The 19,568-nt window shown below is 40.6% G+C and overlaps 1 protein-coding gene across 1 annotated transcript; it reads right to left on the reverse strand.

Moving 5' to 3' along the window:
- Positions 1–2,309: 2,309 nt before the first annotated feature.
- RP2 (RP2 activator of ARL3 GTPase) lies at positions 2,310–18,902 on the reverse strand. Its single transcript, XM_071418241.1, has 5 exons — positions 18,661–18,902; positions 9,171–9,836; positions 7,424–7,538; positions 6,162–6,247; positions 2,310–4,885 (listed from the first exon to the last, which is right to left on the reverse strand). Exons 1-5 carry the CDS (start codon positions 18,796–18,798, stop codon positions 4,802–4,804), a joined length of 1,089 nt encoding a protein of 362 aa, XP_071274342.1. The 5' UTR covers positions 18,799–18,902; the 3' UTR covers positions 2,310–4,801.
- Positions 18,903–19,568: the final 666 nt, after the last annotated feature.

The raw sequence follows: 19,568 nt of genomic DNA on the forward strand, positions 1-19,568 counted from the left end.
GGAACATCAGACAAACACTTGTTTAAACACTTGTTTAAATGTTCAAGAGCCTTTTAACATCACTGTAATTTCCTATCTATGAACTTTACCTGTTGTTTGAAAAACAAACTTTCTACATCTCTTTTAGCAAAAGGATACAAGTAAAATCCACACAGATTTGAAAGATCTCCTGGGCCCTTGCAGCACTGGCAATTTTAAAGCCTTGAGCAATTGGAAAGAGGATGACTTGTACTTACTTGACAGATGCTGGCCACATTGCTTAATATACATTCTGGGAAAATACTTAGATACTCTGGCCATTAAATTGTCATAGCTGGGGATTATCACTAAATGCATCAAAAAAAAAAAAAAAAAAGAACGAGCAGTTGCACATTTTTCTTTATGTACTCAGAAAACTTCAGAGCTTTTTTAAAAGCTTCTCTCACTTCCCCCTCCTTTTCTCCTCTCTTACATAGAAGCAGTGATGTGCTTCAGGAAGGCTCTGACCACAAACATTACCAGCAACACTCTTATGGCAACTGGGCCCTCTGAAGAGATGAAAGCAGTAAAAAGCATTTTTCTATCAAACTGGACACCAAGATATTAATGTCTGGACTGTTAATGCTCCGTGACTCCCAGGCATTCAGTTAATCCTCCTGCACATCTTGTTTCTAGCAGGTTTGATGTTTGCAAGGTTTTGCCATATGTAAATGGTTGTGCTGAGAGACAGAGCTCAGAATAGACAGCTTTAAGAAAAACTTTCAGGATGGCAATACAGTAAATGATTACTTTTCAGAAATTGTTGTCCTCAGCAAATAACTATAGCTCATGCTGCAAACTCTGCAATCAATGCCCAAGGAACAGGGTGGACTCCCAGAACTAACTGCCTTCCAACAGATACTGCAGCAAAATGCAGCACTACAGCACACAGCTTCAGGAAAGTGCTACAGCCAGTTGCAGCATCGCACTCAAATCCATGGATGCTAGAGACAATACTTGCAATTGGCACTTATTCACAGCTTCTGAAACTGTTGGAGTGGAATTTACATGGTTTAGATCAGATTTAAACATGCCTTGGAAGAGCTGTTTCTGCAGACCTCCTAAGACCTATATCACCCTGGTGGACTCAGGAGGCTTACTCATTAATTCCAAAAATAAATGGCACAAAGGTCCCAATGAGTCAACAAGGAACTAATAGTAAAAGACCTACAGTTTAGGAACTAATCAGGCAGGCAACTGGGCTACTCCTAGGTGTTAAAAGATTTATTTCACTATGTCCTGCATTAAATTTTTATGAAAACGGCCTTTGAAGTCAACATCTTTTAGAAGATACTATTGTCAATGCTGATTTAAATTTGTGCAGAACACTGAATTCTGTATTAATAAAACCTAAATACTTAAAAAACAGCATTGAAGTAAGAAAATATTCAGCTACAGAGTTTTACTCATGCTTAAGTTAGTAAAACTTTTTTTCCCCTTATTAGTCAGAATGACTTAAGCAAGTATTTTCTAATAAAAGGTTATGGTTGCTTTATGGAATTGAAAAAAAATCTGTCCAAGTTATATAAGTGCAGCCTGGTATGTGGATTAAAATCATGCAAAAGAATGCATGTATATTAGATATGACAAAAGAAATTGGGTGATCTTCTAGCAACTGGGGCACAGATACTTCTTCATGTTCATATTTGAAGATGTGATTGTTAAAAATGGTGAAAATACTTAAGGGCAGCTTTGGTATGACTCAGATACATAAAAGAAAAGATTATTAGGCAACTTGCATCCAACTGGGGTAACAAGATGGTTTCCAAACTATAAACTTGTATAATAATAGCTAAAGGTAAACCAAAAGCTTTGATACTTTAAAGCTTCACAATTTTACTCAATATATTCAAAAGACATTTGCATTGACATATATACAGTACTTCATGTTCTTTCCAAACACTTATGCCTAGTGAGAGTTACCCTGGACCATCTCTTCTTGGAAAAGTCACATTTCTGATGAGTTTAAAGCCACATTTGGAAATGTATTAAATGTTTGCCTGTTTTCAGGAGGATTTTACTGGTTGTCATATACTAAATGGACCTGCTTTCTAAATTAACAATTTTACTTCTATAAACACCACAATCTCTGACTGAGGAAAAATCCCTGCTGTCAAAAAAATCACCTTTTCCAGAAGATGAATGCCTAGAGAGTTAAAGCTTATTTTCAATTAGCTATGAGTATCTATTTCAAGATATATTCCTGTTTAATATCCCAGTTTTTATACCTAATATAATGTAATTATGCTTTTCAATCTACCTTAATTTTAAGAAGTTTTCAGAATCCAGAGTTCAAATATTTCAAATGTTTATTATGAATCACATTCACAGTGCAATACAAATTACATTAAAAGCTACACAAGAAATGTACAAAGAATACATTAAACACGTACCATTCTGTAATGCAAAGAATTCCTGACTCTTAAGCTAGAAGTGTTCTTAACACATGTTAGCAAGAAATGGAAATCAAAAGATAAATAATTGGATTGAGAAACTCCTTCATTATTTAGGGTTTTTTTTTATTAAAAATTCTTTATGTCGGTAAACAGACCATCATTGTTTAAAATAAAAAAGCAACACTTCTCTTTCCCAGCACATAGAAAAGTTATTCCACTGTTTCAAGCCTAGATTAATTTTCAATTAATCTTCCTGTCCTCCAGCAAAAGGAGTCACAAAAGTCCATTTAGCACTTTGTTTCCAGGGCAGGTTAATGATACAAAAAATAAGCTATAAACAAACATACACATAATCATGTGTCAGCATGTAACTCTGGAAATATTTATGTAGAAGTTTAGAGACCAAGATAGTCTGGTATATGTACTGCTAATACAAATCACACAATGCCAGCTCTGAAGTACATGATACAATGTCAATGTACTGTCCATACCAAAATAATATTAACTCTACATGTCTAGATTAATTCCTGTAAATGTTGACTGATGAGTTGTGCTAGTACTTTGGAGAGCAAGATAAAATTTTTAGCTCTTTTTACAGGCCTCACCTCATATTTACCAAAAAAACCCCCAAAAAACAACAAATTCCTGGCTGCCTAAGTGCAAGTAGTAATTTCTGCTACCAGTTTAATTCTGGTGGTGGCTTGACTTTGTTAAATAAAAACATTTCAAAGAAGTGGCAATTTTCTTACCTCCAGTACACCAATGGTTTAGTTTATTCAGGACATATTCTTCTTTAATCTATGCATAACTATAACAAGAGGTCCTAAGGACATATTCTTGAGTTTAAACTAATGGCAAGCATTTGCCCAGTAGCAACAAAATGACAGTTCAGAACCTCTCTTGGGCATTACAGAATTATGAATTTCAGGAGAAGAGATTCTTTCATGTGCTAATTCAAAAAAAATTAGAGATGTTTTTAGCCACCCACTTTGGAGCTGCAGAGCTGTGAAACTGATGAGTCAAGACTCATCTTCAGTTAAAATTTGCAAGATTCTTCCCTTTTGATGGATGAACATAATGAGGAAATGGCTTTAGCACCTCAACACAGCCCCAATCCTTTCAATGAATTGTAAAGGCTAAGCAAACTGGCAAGCCATGTTTTAATTATGAAATTTGGTTTTGTGTGTCTGCATGCACAATTGGTTCAAGTATTACAGAGGGCTTGTAAACCTGGACTGAAGCTTTAAGTTCATGTAGAAAAATCAGTAAGGATGTAATATGCAAAAATAAATCAATCATGTTTTTAATATCCATATAGATTTGCATTCTAATATGCCTTATTGAACAATAAGCATTATTACTGAACACTATTCAAATACATCTCAAGAAATGCTGGTAGTACTTCTTCAGTCTGTCTTTAGAATTAATACAAAATAAATCCTATGGCAGTGTGTAGCATTTTACATCACTTTCTATATTACTTCTGCAAGTAAAAGCCTTCTCCTGGGGTCTAGCAAGGAAGAAGGGGTTTTTAATACCATCAGAGTCCTTCTCTGACTACTGGTTATGTCCCTTCTAGCAAACAACAATATGCCAGAGGTTTATTGCTCAAGTGCAAAGAAACCTCAAATATATCCCACGTGTGAGCTGGCAATGCCAGAGGCAGCTGTGTTGCCAAAGAACCTGAGCAGACCTTAGAGCAACTTCAGCAGAGCACTCATGCTCAGGATTCACCCTAGAGCAGAAAAGCCTGGCAAGTGCTCACTTACCAGAATGCTGTTGTGACAACTCTCACCACAAATGCTGCTGCAAACAACTTTATTCAAAAAGCATGCTGAAGGAGAGTTAGCCAAAGTCACAAACTGCTTTTGAAAGCATGCTACAAGGACAATTAATTTCAGACTAAGCTTTCAGAAAAAGTAAATGACTACAGCTTCCTTCCTGGACCCCCAGTAAAGACAAATTTGCATGTGGGAAAATTTTGAAGGGCAAATTTCACATAAATACACTTTCTAAACAATGTGTCTGAGTGAAAGATAACAATTACTACTGCATCAAACTTGGATCAGCATTGCACTTTTAAAATATGTATAATCATTAGATGTGGTCAAGAAACATTCAAGTGTCGATAGATGTTTAGAAATCACTGTAAAAAAGTTAGTAGAAAAGCTCAATTGTTTTTGAAGTTAAACTTAAGTTTCAAACACAATGCACATGGCTGGCTATGCAGTTTACTCCAGTTCAGATAATGTATTAAAAACCACCAGTGGCTTTATGAAAGGAATATATGAGAAATACAAAACTAAATGACAAAACTACTGCGATATTCAAGCCAAGTGATGTCCAAGTCTAAGACAAACCGTACGTGAGCACCTTCATGCTAAACTTCACATTCCCATCTGCATGTCAGCAAAATTGTAGAAATTGTCTACATCTTGAGATGCTGATGCTTTGCTTTCTGATACAAAAACCTGTTTTGTTAAACAAGAAAATAGTTATGCATCAGTAAAAGCAGTCGTGCTCATTTGGAACCAGTAATGCTTATTTTTAGTTTTGCATTTCATGAGAGACACAACTCTGCGGGTTCCCACTGTGTGATAGAACAAATCCTAGTATTCTCTCAGCCCTGATGCCTCCACCATTTGTTATTGTCACCCTTTCCTAGCACACATTCTGGCTGCATTAACCCTTGCCTTCAGGATCAGGAGCTTGGGGCTTCATTATTCAGGGGTCACAGCTTCAGTTAGTATCTATTTAGATGTATATTGATTGGAAAAGTCAACTCTCCCCAGAAGAGCAGAGGAAAAATAAATACACAAAATCCTTAGACTACTATTTTCCTTTAACAGAAAGGGAGAGTTTGTAAGAAAGACTTCCTTGTGCTACATTACACTCAAAAAATCTTCATTGCTTCTCCAGCAGATGACTATTTTTTAAAAAGTAACTTCAATTACTTTTTCATTTTTCAAAATTTATCAATGGATGTGAAAGTCCAAGCTCTAGCTACAAGATGACTGTTTTCCAGAAACTGGGCAGCCTAGTTCCAAGTAAGTCTTTTGAAAGGAACTGAAAGACAGCAAGGAGCTGCATGGATGCTAGATGTCTTAAAGATATTGAAGTCTTTGAACAACTGCCTGAAAGCAAAGGGTTTGTCACTCTCCTGTTATCAGGAGTGCTCTAAACGTTTCCATAAACTTTCTCAAAACCATCACCATTCAGAGAAAGGGAACAGTAAGGAAAGATGAGGTGTGGTGTAAGGAAGCTAAAGTGAAAGAAGCTGACAGAAGAAAAAAGAATGCTGTCTTTGAAGGAAGGCATTCTGTGGTATCCTACACAGCAAAAGTAAACATGGAATAAAGTTGAAATCCCATCATATTATCTTTGTCGTGGTTTAATAGACAGGACACCACAGTTAAGTGACTAAATCCAAGGCTTAAGTGGAACTTTTTTGTACTACAATTATAGAACTTGATTTTGTGTTATGTGAAATAACAGTTTTAAGTGGAAATCTTGTATTCTTCAGTGGATATGGGGATTCAGAACTTTCTTCCTAGGACAATTTTCTTGTCAGCAAAAAGTAACTCATGTTTTGAGTACAAAAAACCAAAACAACAACAAAAGGATATTCCAATTTTACTACCCATGAACCGAAAAAGATTGTGTAGTATGTCAACACTATATCTTGACCATGAAATAGCTCAAACATTCTGTAATATTTTCTGTGAATAAAGCAATACACCAGCCTACCTTGGTGCCACTAAAAACTTCATTTACTGTGCTTCGACATTGTTCCACAGCACCATCTCCGTTGAATTCCAAAGCAACCACTGGACCTAGAAAATAGGTTCATCTAAAATCAATAATACTTTTAAGCTTGGCATTAAACAGTAGATTTCTCAGCCCATAGTCCTAACCCATAGGGAATTGTGAAGCTCGCAAGAAGCATTTTATTTTTTTGCTTGAGCAGCCCCATAACAGAAGATAAAGAATTAAAAAGACAAACATGTTACAAAAAAAAGTACAGTGTCATCTGCAATTTCATGCCTTTTTTTTTTTTTTCAGAACTTTGGACAGGATTCCAGTTTTACTTCTTGAAAGGCAGTAATAGCACAAAAATGCTAAGGAGTCAAGTCATCATGGAAGTGAGTCAGACTACACTGCTCAAATAGTGAGCCATTTCACAGACATGTGGAGTGGGACTGAGTCATTCAAGCATTTTTGCTTAAGTCCCAAGATAGTGAATTGCCTGATTTTTAGACTTGTTCTCACCCACTATTTGCAGATCTGCTTTCTCTGGTTTCATTCTGAACATGGTATTTCTTCCCACATGACTGCAATACTGCCCATAAGCTGGACTACCATCTTACAAGTGCAATGACTTTTGTCCTATTCTTACAATGAGCATCACAGACCTCTCATGTCACCATGAAAAAACCTGCATGTTGCTACCAAGTCTGGGAATGTGCAGTGAGCTTTAGCATGTAACACATAACAAGATGTCAGTACTTCTGAAAGAAGAAACAAAACCCAACTGTAATCATATCAATAGAAAGGCTTTTGAAGTACTCAGACAGCACACCAGTTACAAACAAAAATTTTAAACATTTATCTGCTTTATGTACACCTATATTGATTTGCTTAAATAATTTATGCAGAAACACCAAACAGCTCAGTGGTTGAGCAGCACTTGTGACAAGTCAGAAAATAGTCTAAAAGCATGAGCTTTTTTTGACCACTCCAGGCAGATCTGCACGTGCCACTGCTCCTGAACTATGCAGTTGGACCACTAGAGGGGGAGCAGAAACACAAAATACATGTGAAATAACTCATTTCTGATGCCTTCAGAAGTTTTGGCTGGTTTAGGACCTCACTGAGGCTTCCAAAACTCATCTCAACAGGTTTTACAGTATGCCCTTGAAATACAGATTTGTCCTTCATTCCTCTTTCTTCTCCAGAACTCTCTAGTGACAGATTTCTATATCAAGAGGAGAAAAAAAACACAAACTCACCTTTTTCCAGCAGTGGAATGAATTCTAATGCACTCTGCTGGAAAACTCGGTGAGCATCCTCTGCCTTCATTAAAACCTCTTTAGTCTGTACCAGCTGAAAGCCTTTGCTAGTCATCTGTTAACAGAGGAAGAATTCATGTTAAAAAATGCTTCTAAGACAGAGTTCTACTTGAGTATCCATATTACACTGTATTAGACTCATTTTTCCCATACACATTAGGTCTCAGAGCAAAGGGACCCTTTTTTCTCTTTTCAGAGATCATTTGCTTTTTCTACACTCCTGTTTATTTTCATTCCATTCATCCAGATTTTCTCCTCTGCCCTAGTGCACCTAGAGGAATAAATGTGAATGTTTTTATTTTATATATTAGGGCCCAGGGTTATGTGTTTTTCCCCACAATCCCTCACAAGCAGAAACTAATGGGATTTAAAGGCATTCAGCATCTGGAAACAAGCAGTCAGTTCTCTTTAGTCTGCAATAGTTCAGTCAAGCATTAGGTCAATCTCTCATCTATCCACTGCTAATTTTCAGTTTTGGAACAAGAGTTAACAACATTTGAAAACACATATACACGTTCCACCCCCTCATTTTTACTCCAAATCTAATATGAAACTAAAAGCACGTGGGAAAGGAGCAAATACATTTTTACTTCCAAAATATCCATTAATCTGCAGAGCAGTTAGATTTCCACAGAAACTCACTAACTAGTCCTTTAGCATCTTCTTAACTCTAACTTCTAAATAACTACTAACAGAGGAGAACACATCTATTACCCTCCTCCTGTAGCTATTCCTTTGTCAGAAAAGAAACCACCCATAAGTATCATTATCTCCCTTCACTCTAGTAACTCAGTAGCTCAGTCCCACAAAAGTCCAGCTGGGCACTGGGGAGGCAAGGAGACACCCTACAGCTTTCTTTCCTTGCAGACAAAAACCCAAGGGAAAGAGCTCCACCAGATGTTTAGTTGATCATACAACATTGTGACCAGCATCTTTTGCAGATACCACTCTCAGATGCTGTGGTCCATGGTTACTGGCTCTGCTCTGTGACATCCTTGGCACTTAAGGATGGTGAAAGCAGCCAGCCACTCCCAGCTTTTAGCCCCAGGAAAGTACAAACTCAGCCAAGCTTGGAAGCTGCTGTCTCACAGGAAAAAAGAAATTAAAAGAAAGACCAATAAAAAAAAGCTATTTAAGTCATTGAAGACAGCTAGACAGCTGACCAGCCATGACAAGCACTCATTGTCTCTTTCAGAAAAAAAGTTCCAGCACTGGATGAAACAGGGGATACATTTTAACACTTTTTTTTTTTACTCTTTTTTAGTACTGAAAATCTTTCAGGACAGACTTTTGTTAACGGAGGCTTTCAGGACAATAAGCTAACAAGTTAATTAGTTACATCCCTCCCACAAGCATTGTCAATCACTTACTCTATGTTTAACCAAGTTCATCAAATCAACTACATATTTTCTTCAGAGCATTGCTTTGGTGTGCCATGATGGAAAAGTACACCAGAACTATTAGAGGATAGATGTGCCACTCACAGGATGCCAACTGTAAAGCAACTGACTGATCAAATGAAATTCAGTCTCTTACCTTGCTTTGAAGTTTTAAACAATGCAGTTGATCAGTATGGTCAGTAGACAAACAGAGCCTCTATAGTCCCCCTTCCGGGAGAATCAGAGGCTGTCCACAGGAATGTTGAATTAGGAATTGAAAAGCCTGAATGAAGACAAAGGTTGCTCACCTCATCAATTAACTTCCTGGCATTTGCAGTTGTGTAGTCACCGGCAAAAAACACGGCCAAACATGATTCATCGCTGTTTTTCTGTCTCCGCCCTCGAGTTATGGGTATTATACTCTTTGTGGCATCAGTAGAAATCCTGACAGCTTTCAGCTCTTCAGAGCTGGGCAGAGGAACATAATCTTGGACTGCAGCAGTTTCAGGCAAAAGGCCCCAGTTATTTTCTCCAGACACAGGGGTAAAGTCATGGATGTTGCTCCACGTGTTATTGAAGATACTCAGACCAGCATCTTTAAATTGTAAAGCAAGCTCAGGATAATAGTACTGGAAACATCCAAATTTCATACCTGTGGAGGACTCGATAATGGGCTGGGTGGCACAGCACAAGAACACCTCCAGCTTCCTGCAGTCCCGCGTGCGGAACTGCTGGCAGGCAACCACACACTTACAATCTTTGCAGTCACGGAAGAACACGCTGCCTTTTATTGGTCCTAAAAAGATTTGGCAATTTACACAGTCGTCAATCGTGATTGTAGCAGAATGGTCAAATATGTAGATTTGACAGTTCTCGCAGTCCTGAATGACAAATTGTTGCCCTGCTACTTTTCCAGGCAGTCGACCCACAGTTTCGTTCTTAAGTCCGGAAAAGGTGTATTCTTTGGGGTCAATCTGAAGGAGGAATAAAATAATTAAAAAAAAGGTTAAAGTCTTCAAATGCAGAGAATATTAAAATGCTAAATGCCCATTGACTTGCACTGATTGAAGCACCACTGAATAGTACAGGATATAATGCCACAAGTGTCTTCAATGAGTGATGAAAGATCAGAAGCAACTCTATCAGCTAAACTACTGGAATACACAGTATTGAGATACAACTAAGAAGTGAAACTACACCTCTGAGGATCTCCAGGGGAATAAAAAAAAGCAACTCAGTTAGTCCTTTAATAAAGAAAGGGGCAAGGGGAGCTAGTTTTAACTGTAGACTCTGAAATGTTTCAACAAGGATGATGACTTGGGTAGAGTAGTAACTGTAATAAATAAATTGTCAACATACTTACAGATTCATAAAGCTGGAGATACACAGTATTTGCTTTTTTGAGTAATCTTCTTGGTCATATTTTACCTCAACGCATTGCAAGGAAATCTTGTTGCTGTCAAACAGTATCTTCTCTATAATGTTTGCAAACTACAGAGCGCTCATTAATGTGTGCCACAGCATTATCTTGTGCTAACAACGACAAGATTTTTGTGCTAACAAAACATACGAGATTGTTTTAGCTATGTCCAAGAAGCAAAAATTGGCAGTGGTGGTACAGGGGGCATGTTTGCAGATCTCCTCCACACTCCACCATCCCTCTGGCTGGGGCAGAACACCTGGGGGAGGCTGTGGCTTTCCCTGGCACTCTCCTTTAGGGAACAGCAACTCACAAGCCACACAGCACCTAGGATGGATGCAATACAGGTGGAAAGCATGAATAATACAGCCCATGCTGTCTGAAAACCAAAGGAATCTGAGCTGGCTTATTTCTAATATAAGTTAAGTCTCAAGCCATCTACAGTTCCTGGAACAAATTCTACTCTGCCCTCTTGTGAAAGCTCATTAAAATTGCACTTAGAAGTGTGTAAGTGAAGGACTAACACAAGACCTCTTCACCAACCTGCTCTCTGATTATCAGCCTTGAAGCTCCTAAAATTTGCTGCATCATAATCAGTTATCATGCATTACCACAGATTTGGTGTATTTCAATTCCTAAAAATACTTCTTCCCAGCATGTCTAACACTGACACAATATTTAGAGGCCAGCAAAAGGCATAAACCAGAATGGGCTAGCACCAGACATTCATTAAACCAGCCTTGGTAGCTTTTGACTGGAGCAGCCAAAGAAAGCTAAAAATCTCTACCAGCTGATAAAATGTATTTCATTTTATGCAACATATATGACCTTCAGATAGGAAAGGAGTTTTGCAGCTGATGAATCTTCCAAATAAAATGCAAGTTGAGACAATGAAGATGGCTTCCTAGAATTCTCTCCTCAATCATATTTAATACCACTAGTACACATCCAGGAAAGTTAGCTGGAAGTGTTACAAGTAAAATTGGGAGACTCAAAAGATAAGGGACACCTCATGGAGACTCAGTCACACAACATACTTTGGATTCTAACTCTCCAATGTCCTTAGTCTCAAGTAATGTTACATATTTGAATATACAAGTTACTTACCCTCATATTCCCCCTTACTTGAGAAAACAAATATTAAAATTGCTTTTGGACATATTCTTCCTAGGCATCTCCTAGAACATGTATGTATCTTCGTGTATATCTGTATGTTGGGTGTTGGGGTTTTTTTAATGGCCATGGGACACAGACTTACTGCTTTCAAAAGAGGCACAGAGGAACAGTTACTTCTCTTAGGAATGAGAAGTTCAGTGTTTCCAGAACTCACAGCATTTTTGAAACTTGGAACCCAAGCACATCTTTCTGATTTGCTCTGCTCTATAAACCCTGTGAAGCAGCACTAGCTCATCCTACCCAGTGGCCTTTGCAAGGATGTGTGAAACTTCACTTCGCAATTTTACTTAGGCCTAGGTGAAAAATACTGGTTAGTCAGCAAACTCACAACTTATAGACAGTTTCAAATGAGAGTTTTTGAGTACCAACAGTAGCCAAGTTAAAGATAAAAGTTCAGCTTATTATCAGATTCAGGAGCTCCTCTTTATTTGCCTATTTTCCAGAACTAAGAGTTCTACCCTCACACAGCTTTTACTTCTCAGTTTGTTGACCATGCCAAGGAATTTGTACATTTCCTCTGATTTTGTTTGCAGTTATCCTTTTAAAGACTAAGAGTATTTATTGATTAACACTGCAGTACAGACTGGAGAGACTGCATGGAATAGATTTGATACTCTCTCCCCACACTGGGTTATTGCCCCTGAGAGGACAGGATATAAGACTATAGCAGATATAAATATTTCACTTCTCCTGGGTTAAAGAAACATGCCAGAGAAACAGGCCTGAAGGCAGAACCATGACTGTGAGGATGCATCCCACAGCACCTTATATGCCCATATGATTATAGAATAGTTTAAATTGGAAAAGAGCTCCAAGTCCATCAAGTGCAACCATCAACCTGACACTGCCAAGTCCACCACTAAACCATGTCCCCAGCTGCCACATCTACACATATTTTAAATACCTCCATGGATGGTGACTCAAACACTTCTCTGGGATGCCTGTTCTAACTCTTGCTATGAAGAAATTTTTCCTAATACCCATCTAAGCCTCGACTGGAGCAACTTGGGGCCTTTTATCTTATCCTATCACTTGGTACCTGCGAGAAGAGAGCAACCTTGACCTCCTACAGCCTCCTTTCAGGTGGTTGTAGAGAGCAATAAGGTCTTCCCTGAGCCTCCTTTTCTTCCAACAACCACAGCTCCCTCAGCTGCTTCTCATCAGATTTGTGCTCCAGACCCTTCACCAGCTCCATTGCCCTCCTCTGGACATGCTCCAGCACTTCAGTGTCTTTCTTGAAGTGAGGAATCCAGAGCTGAACACAGGATTTGAGGTACAACCTCAACAGTGGCAAGCACAGGTCATGGCCCTAGTCCTGCTGACCACAGTCCTTTTTATACAAGCCATGATGCCACCAGCCTTCTTGGTGCACATTCACCGTCTCTGAACTCTTCAGGTATCATCAAGGTTAATATTAAATCACTGCAACCACCTTCCTTCCCCTGACAGTGAACACCAACTGCTTCTTAAGCTCTGTCTTGGCAACATAGCAAAAAAAAAAAAAAAAAACAAAAACAAAAAAACAAACAAACAAAAAAAAAAAAAAAACAGGCTAGGAAAGCCAAAAGAAACAGAAGTAAAATCTTCAGTCTCATACAACCATAACCAGGGCTATATACATTTCTCTGCCCATTCATTTGGTGCTCCACTGGCTATAAAATCTTAAGCATGTGTCAGGTCAGGAAAATTCAACTATTTGATAACTTATTTACTTGTCCTTTGTGTTTGGATAAAGTTTCAAAAACCTTTGTCCAAATCCACCCATTTTACCCAGAGAGATGCTTTACTCTCCAGCCCTTAACAGTTTTTTTAAATATCTTTTTTCCCCAGGCTGATATAAAATTCAAAATGTGCCAGGATTCACAGCAGTAGCTTTTAATATTTTCAGCTGAACTGAAACAGTTCTTAGAGTAGATAGGAGTTGCACATTAATAGATATTGGCAGAGCTCAGGAGTTGAAGCCTTCTAACTGAAGGGGCTATGCACAAGTTCAGGAATTACTCCATGGAATGACCTAAAATAACCAGATGTGATGATGAAAAAAACAGCCCTTCTTACAGGGCTAATATTTTTCTTTCTCATAACAGGCACAGAAGCCTATTCTTGGTTTCTTAGCAATTACACAATGGTGAGAAGTCTGTTACAAAGGGCTAGAGGATAAACTGTAAGGAGCAAGGATTTTAAAGAACAAACAAAAGGAGAGAAGTGAAGGCAAACGAGTTTGTCACAGCTCCTTACAGCTCCAGGGCATCCTGTTACAAGTGCAAGGTAAATTAAGCAGCTTTCGTTCCTGCAGACACTTGTCTTGCAAGAAGGTCAGAGGCTATGTGAAAGCTGCACATGCCATACATCTCTCCAGCCACCACTATCCTGTTTGCTGGCACCAAAACTGGGCAGCTCCCATTTGGAAGAAGGCTTGCAAGTACTAGACCTTCACAGCTGTTAGTGGTAACTGTACCTAGAATCATAAAGGATCCCAACATCTTGAAGTGTTTCTGGTATGAGTTCATGTCTTAGCAAGACTTTTTCACAGGATCCATCAGGGAAGGAGTTTCAGTCAATAGTGATAGAGCCTACAAATATGAGAAAGTACTGCTGTTCTTAACAGGTTACAGTACTCCTCTAGTTACCCTTGTTCTGGCTGCTGAGCAAACAGTTTGTAAAGTATTTCTAAACCACTCACACTAAGGTCTTCTCTTTTAAATATAATCCTCAAAAACTCATCCCCTATCTCTCTAAGTCACTACAGATGGCAGCGCAGAAAAGAACTTACAGCTAATAATATACAGAAGTTGGCTGCAGAACCAGTGACATTAAAAGCTGCACCTATAGGGTAGGCACATCAACTTAAGAAGCTTTAAGCACTATTTTTGTCAGCAGGGGAATTAACATTAGGGAAATAGGAAAAAAAAAGTGCATTCCCAGGCCTAGACACTTCTGCATATTCATACTTGCATGGGTTTGGTGCCCTCAAGTAATGAGTTGCAACATCCTCTGGAGATTGCTTGTTGAAGTTACTCACCCACTGGCAGATTTCAAGATTCTTGCACAACAAGAAAAGGTGCAAAGTATAGTGAAGATTCCTGTCTCTAGCAAACAGTTTTTCATGTTGGAGCACCTTCCGCACACCCTGACTTTAGAAGTGGCCAATACAACAGTCTGAATGCTCATTTCATTCTATTCTTGGGAATCTTCATGTTTTTCCATAATGCCCATAATAGCATAAAACAGTCATTCACACTCAGCAAACCACTGCTAAACACTGCATATAGAAAAAGTGAAAGAAGAAAGGAAGCTACCACAGGCCTGTATTTGATCTAACTGGAAATACTGCTTAATATGAACTTTCTGACTGTTTCTCAGTTGATCTGACCACATTTTGAGAAAAACAGCAATAGTTCTTCTGGTGCACCAGGAAGCATAAAGGAGATACAATGACTTAGTTTGTCCTTAAATCTAATGTTTAGAGAAAAAAAGTTATTTTATTAATATTCAAAAATGAAGTACAAAATGGCTACCTAAACAAGATCTAGAAATTCAAGATACCCACTTGAGCTCAGACCATTCATGAAAATCCTCAAACGTAAGGTAACTAACAAAAGACTATGATTTAGGCAAAAAGTGAAACCTCTTGAGGTTTTTTAACTTTTTAAATCCAGCTACACAGCACAATAACAATGACAGCTGCACGTTTCCTATCAACTAAACCAGTTAAGTTGCAACTCAGTTGACATAAAACAAAATTTTACTTGTTCCTCCTAAAAGTTAAAAAAATAATCTGGGAAAGAAAGTTCCTCTAAGCTCTAAATGCCACTATGATCATAATTAATCTAATCCTACTTCTGTGAACATGAGACAACAGCAAAAAAGATGATGCAGCTGTTTGTGTTTCTTCTCCTGTGGAGGTCATGAGTGTATCTTGTATCATCACAAGACAACAAAAGCCCCAGTTCCTGTCTGTGCATACCCACATTCAGTTGCTGCTGTTAGTCATACAGTGGGAAACAAAACCAACCCAGGTGGAAAGCTAGCTGAAGGAGCTAGCTTTCACCCCCTCAGGAAGGGCTGAGCACCATCAAGTTCCTCTCCCACCCTTGGTCAGAAAAGTGACTCTCATCACAGCCCAAAGACATCAAGAGACATAATAAGTCCTCAGGATGCAATGCAGTACTAACAGACTCTGGAATAAACTGTGCTCTACTTCCACTCAAGGACTGAGAATCCCAGAGCAGCAAGAAACTGAATGCTCATCCTTCTCCTTTCTGTTTTCAAAATAATCTGATCCTCTGGTTCTTCTACTGCACCACAAGTAATATTCACACAGTTCTCTGAACCCAAGGTTCAGAAAGCATTACAGAGACTTCAGCAGATTCACAACGTAATCTAAATTTGATTAAATTTTGCTTATCTTAAAACTTCTGTCCTCACTTAATAAAGTCACAAAGAAATCTGAAAAGACTCCTCAAATTCATATACTTTCCTTAACTTCAATTCAACTATCAGCATCTTATAATATTTTCTATTTAGAATTTTCTATCACATGGTCCATTTTTGGGACTATTACACAAGAGTTATATAGTCACTGGGATATCATCATACTTCTCTTTGTCTAGGGCTACACTAGCAGACAGTATCAATATTAATCATCCTTTGCCATCAGAACATCATTAAAATAGGTTCAACTAGCAATGATGCCCTTCAGAAGCAGAAGAAATAGTTTTGTTGGAGGAACCCCTCAGGTTCAGTCATCCCTCCACACATTCCTAATCACACAAATATGCACACAAGTGTGCCTACATTTTTCTGCCAGGTCAGGATGGCATTAGTTTACAGGAAGACAGCTGTAATCCCGGTTTTCTGGAGTGAAGCAAGACATACTCACCTCTAAGAACATACAGAGCATAGTTTACAAAACCTACAGACAATTGCCAAACCTGCTTGTGAAACGAAACTGTATAACCACAGCTGCACCACTGAGTAGGAGAGCCTAAAATCAGAAACACATCCCCAACCCAAATGGTGGAAATAAATATCAAAAGACAATTTAGCACATCTGTTGACAGAGTTGAGGTTTTCAGGGTTTAGAATACAACTCAATGCACTGGATGGATAGAAAGAGTCTTGATGCCAACTGACTTCAATTTAACTTTGTGTACAAACTTGTGAAATAAATAAGTATATGTGAAGCATCATAAATGAGAAAGCAATAGACAACATGACAAACTATCACAGACAACATTTAAAGCTACTACATTAACACTGACAGGGTCTCAATACAAACTGGGATCAACAAGTTTAGTGCAGCAAGTGGTCAGTACTCCTTCACCTAAGATAAGGTGACTCCAGGTGCTTTCCTAGTTTAATGTATTAATCTTACACCCAAAAAGCCCAATGAAAAATAAGGCTGCAAAGAGCAAGAGAAATTAACTTAGACATTAAATAGCCATTCTTAGGCTGTACATTACAAAATTAAGCAGCTAATTTGATGCTTTACACAGTTCACTAGCACAGCCCAAACTCACTGATTCTTCTGGTTTGTAAGAGTCTTTTATAGAAAAAGAGGAAGTTTTACATGCAATACATGATCACTTTTTTTTACTCCACAGAGATAGATTGTTGGTGCTGTAACAGTTTCATGTTAGCTTGAGCCTTCTTCCAGCAAGTTAACAACAAACATCTCCTTAGCAACAAGGCCAGCTATTCTCTGAATCAAGTCTTTCTATATCCTGACTTTCCTTCTTTTTGTTTTCAAAGTTCGCTGTATATAAGTAGATGGGGTAAAAAATCTCATACCTGTTGAGCTTTAGCTGGTGAATTTGCTCTAAAATTAAACAATATTATTCCAAAGGCTGATTTAGTAATTTACTTTTAGACCAAGTTTTGTTCTGTCACTAAAATATGGCTTCAGTACAGCCCCTCTGGCTGTGAGAATAGTCTCCATACAAGTGACAGGCTGTTCTTCTCTCCTTCTCTGTCTGCTCCCTAAATATCTGCTAGCCAGTCAAAGCAATAAGCCCAGCACAGATTGCTCATCTTTATCCCCAAGGAACCAATTCCTCCAGGCCACGCGCACACTCTCTAGCTCATCTCCATCTAAGCTTCCCTTAATCTACTTGGAAGACTTAAGGGACACCCTAGAGCACCTGGCACAAGCAAGCTAAACATTCAAATAAGTTCACACATTTTCTTTTCCATACTTGTAAAATACGGCCTAAAGGTTTGAGGATTTTTATTTGTTGAAACCACATTCATTACGTTTTTCGCCTGCCCAGTTCCTGCTTCCCCCACCCGAAGGCAGCTGGAGAGGAGAGAGAGGAAGAGAGGCCTAGTAGGGCTACAATGTCATTGTATGTTTAGGAAGTGAAACTTGAAATGACGCTAGGAAGAAATACATTTTATCCAGCATTTAAATGCTTTCTCGCTTGAGTCTTCATGACTGCCTCCGGGAGCTCTGGAAACAGCACGGGAAAGGATTTGACTTCATCTGTCTTTTTAGGGGCTAGTAAGCTAGTTCTACTTCCTCAAAAAAAAAGAAGAGGAAAGGAAAAAAAACCACCCAACCCCAAAACCTTAAAAAAGGAAAAAAAAAAAAAAACAACAAACAAATCCAAACAACCAACCAAACCAACAGCGCAAACACCCAAGCAGGAAGAATCAATATCGACAGTCAGGACACACGGTACGAGTTTTGTGCCTCCGCTCCAATGCCAGGTGCGGGAACTCGCCCGGGCACAAGCAGCTCCCCAGCCATTAATCCCGGTTTTCTGGAGTGAAGCACGCACCCAGGGGACTCCGCGCTGTATCAGAATCCCGAGGGCAGGCAGACACCTTGGGGACAGTCACAGCCAAGCTGCCTGCCCCCAGGGCGCTGTCCCACCGGGAGGCAGCGCCAGCCCCTCGGGAGCAGCCCCGCACCGGCACCGATGCTCGCCCCGCCGGCAGCCGCGGCATCCAGCGCGCCGCCCTCTCCGCTTGCACAATTTGAGACTGCCTGGCAAAATCCTTAGGCTAAACACTTTTTAATTGTTCAAATAAACGCACTGAACTGCGCGGACCCAGCCGCAACAGCGGGACCGGGGAAGACGTGGTCCCTGCCGGAGCACACACCCCGGACAGCAGGAGAGAGCGACACGCTGCCCGCTGAGAGAGGCGATAGCCCCAGCCCCAGCCCCAGCCCCATCCCGCCGCCGGCGGGGCGGTACCTTGGCTCGCAGGTCCCAGCTGTACTGCGGCGCCTTCTGCTCGCCGGTGGCCGCGTCCTGCCCGGCTCCCGCTTGCTGCTGCAGCGGCAGCTGGCCGCCCTGGGCCGGCTTCCTGCGGCGAGAGAAGAAGCACCCCATGGCGCTGCCGCTGCCGCCGCCGCCCGGCGGGGAGAGGCTGGCGGCGGGGAAGCGCTCGCCAGCACCGCGCCGCCCCGCCCCGCCGGCTTCCGGTTTTCTCCCGTCTCCCGTAGCGACCGCGACATTTCCCCCCGCCTTTCCCTTGCCCTTCCCCGCCCCGTCCCGCTCCAGCCATCGCCTCCGGCCGGAGGACGCGCCCGGCGGGGCGGTGCCGGGCAGCGGGCGGGGGCCGCCGGAGGCAGCTCACACGCGGGGCTGGGGGCGAGCGGGACAGAGCGGTTTGTCCGTGATCACCATCGCTCCCCCGCCCCGGGGAGGGTTCCCTCCCGCCCGTCCCGAGGGAGCGGCTCGGAAGAGGCTGTGGCTGCCCGTGAACCCAGCGCTCCGCCGAGGTGAAACCTGGGTCCCGCCCGGAGACGTGTGCGGGTTCAGTTGTGCATGTCGGAGGCAAAACGCCCGGTACGGGGCGTAAATACAAACCGACTAATCCTGCATCACATCATTTTATCATTTGCCTATGGATATACCGGCGCGGTCCCCTCGGGACGGTGGCACCGCCGTGCTTGCCGCCCTGGAAGCGCTGCCCCAGCAGACCCGGCTTCTTGCAACTGTTTCAGAGCAGCAGAAGCGGCAAGCGGCGGCATAAGACCCCCAGCGTTCTGCTCTGGGCTCCCTTTGCAAAAAAATGGTCGGGCTTCCTATGATGGGTTGTGGTTTGCAAGTTTGTTGTTTGGCTTGGTTTTCTTTGGCTGTTTTTTTCCCCCAGAGTG

The sequence above is a fragment of the Agelaius tricolor genome, unplaced genomic scaffold, assembly GCF_023055355.1.
Source record: "Agelaius tricolor isolate 1412-34295 unplaced genomic scaffold, bAgeTri1.0.p SCAF_79, whole genome shotgun sequence".
In the NCBI taxonomy this organism is placed as follows: Eukaryota; Metazoa; Chordata; class Aves; order Passeriformes; family Icteridae; genus Agelaius; species Agelaius tricolor.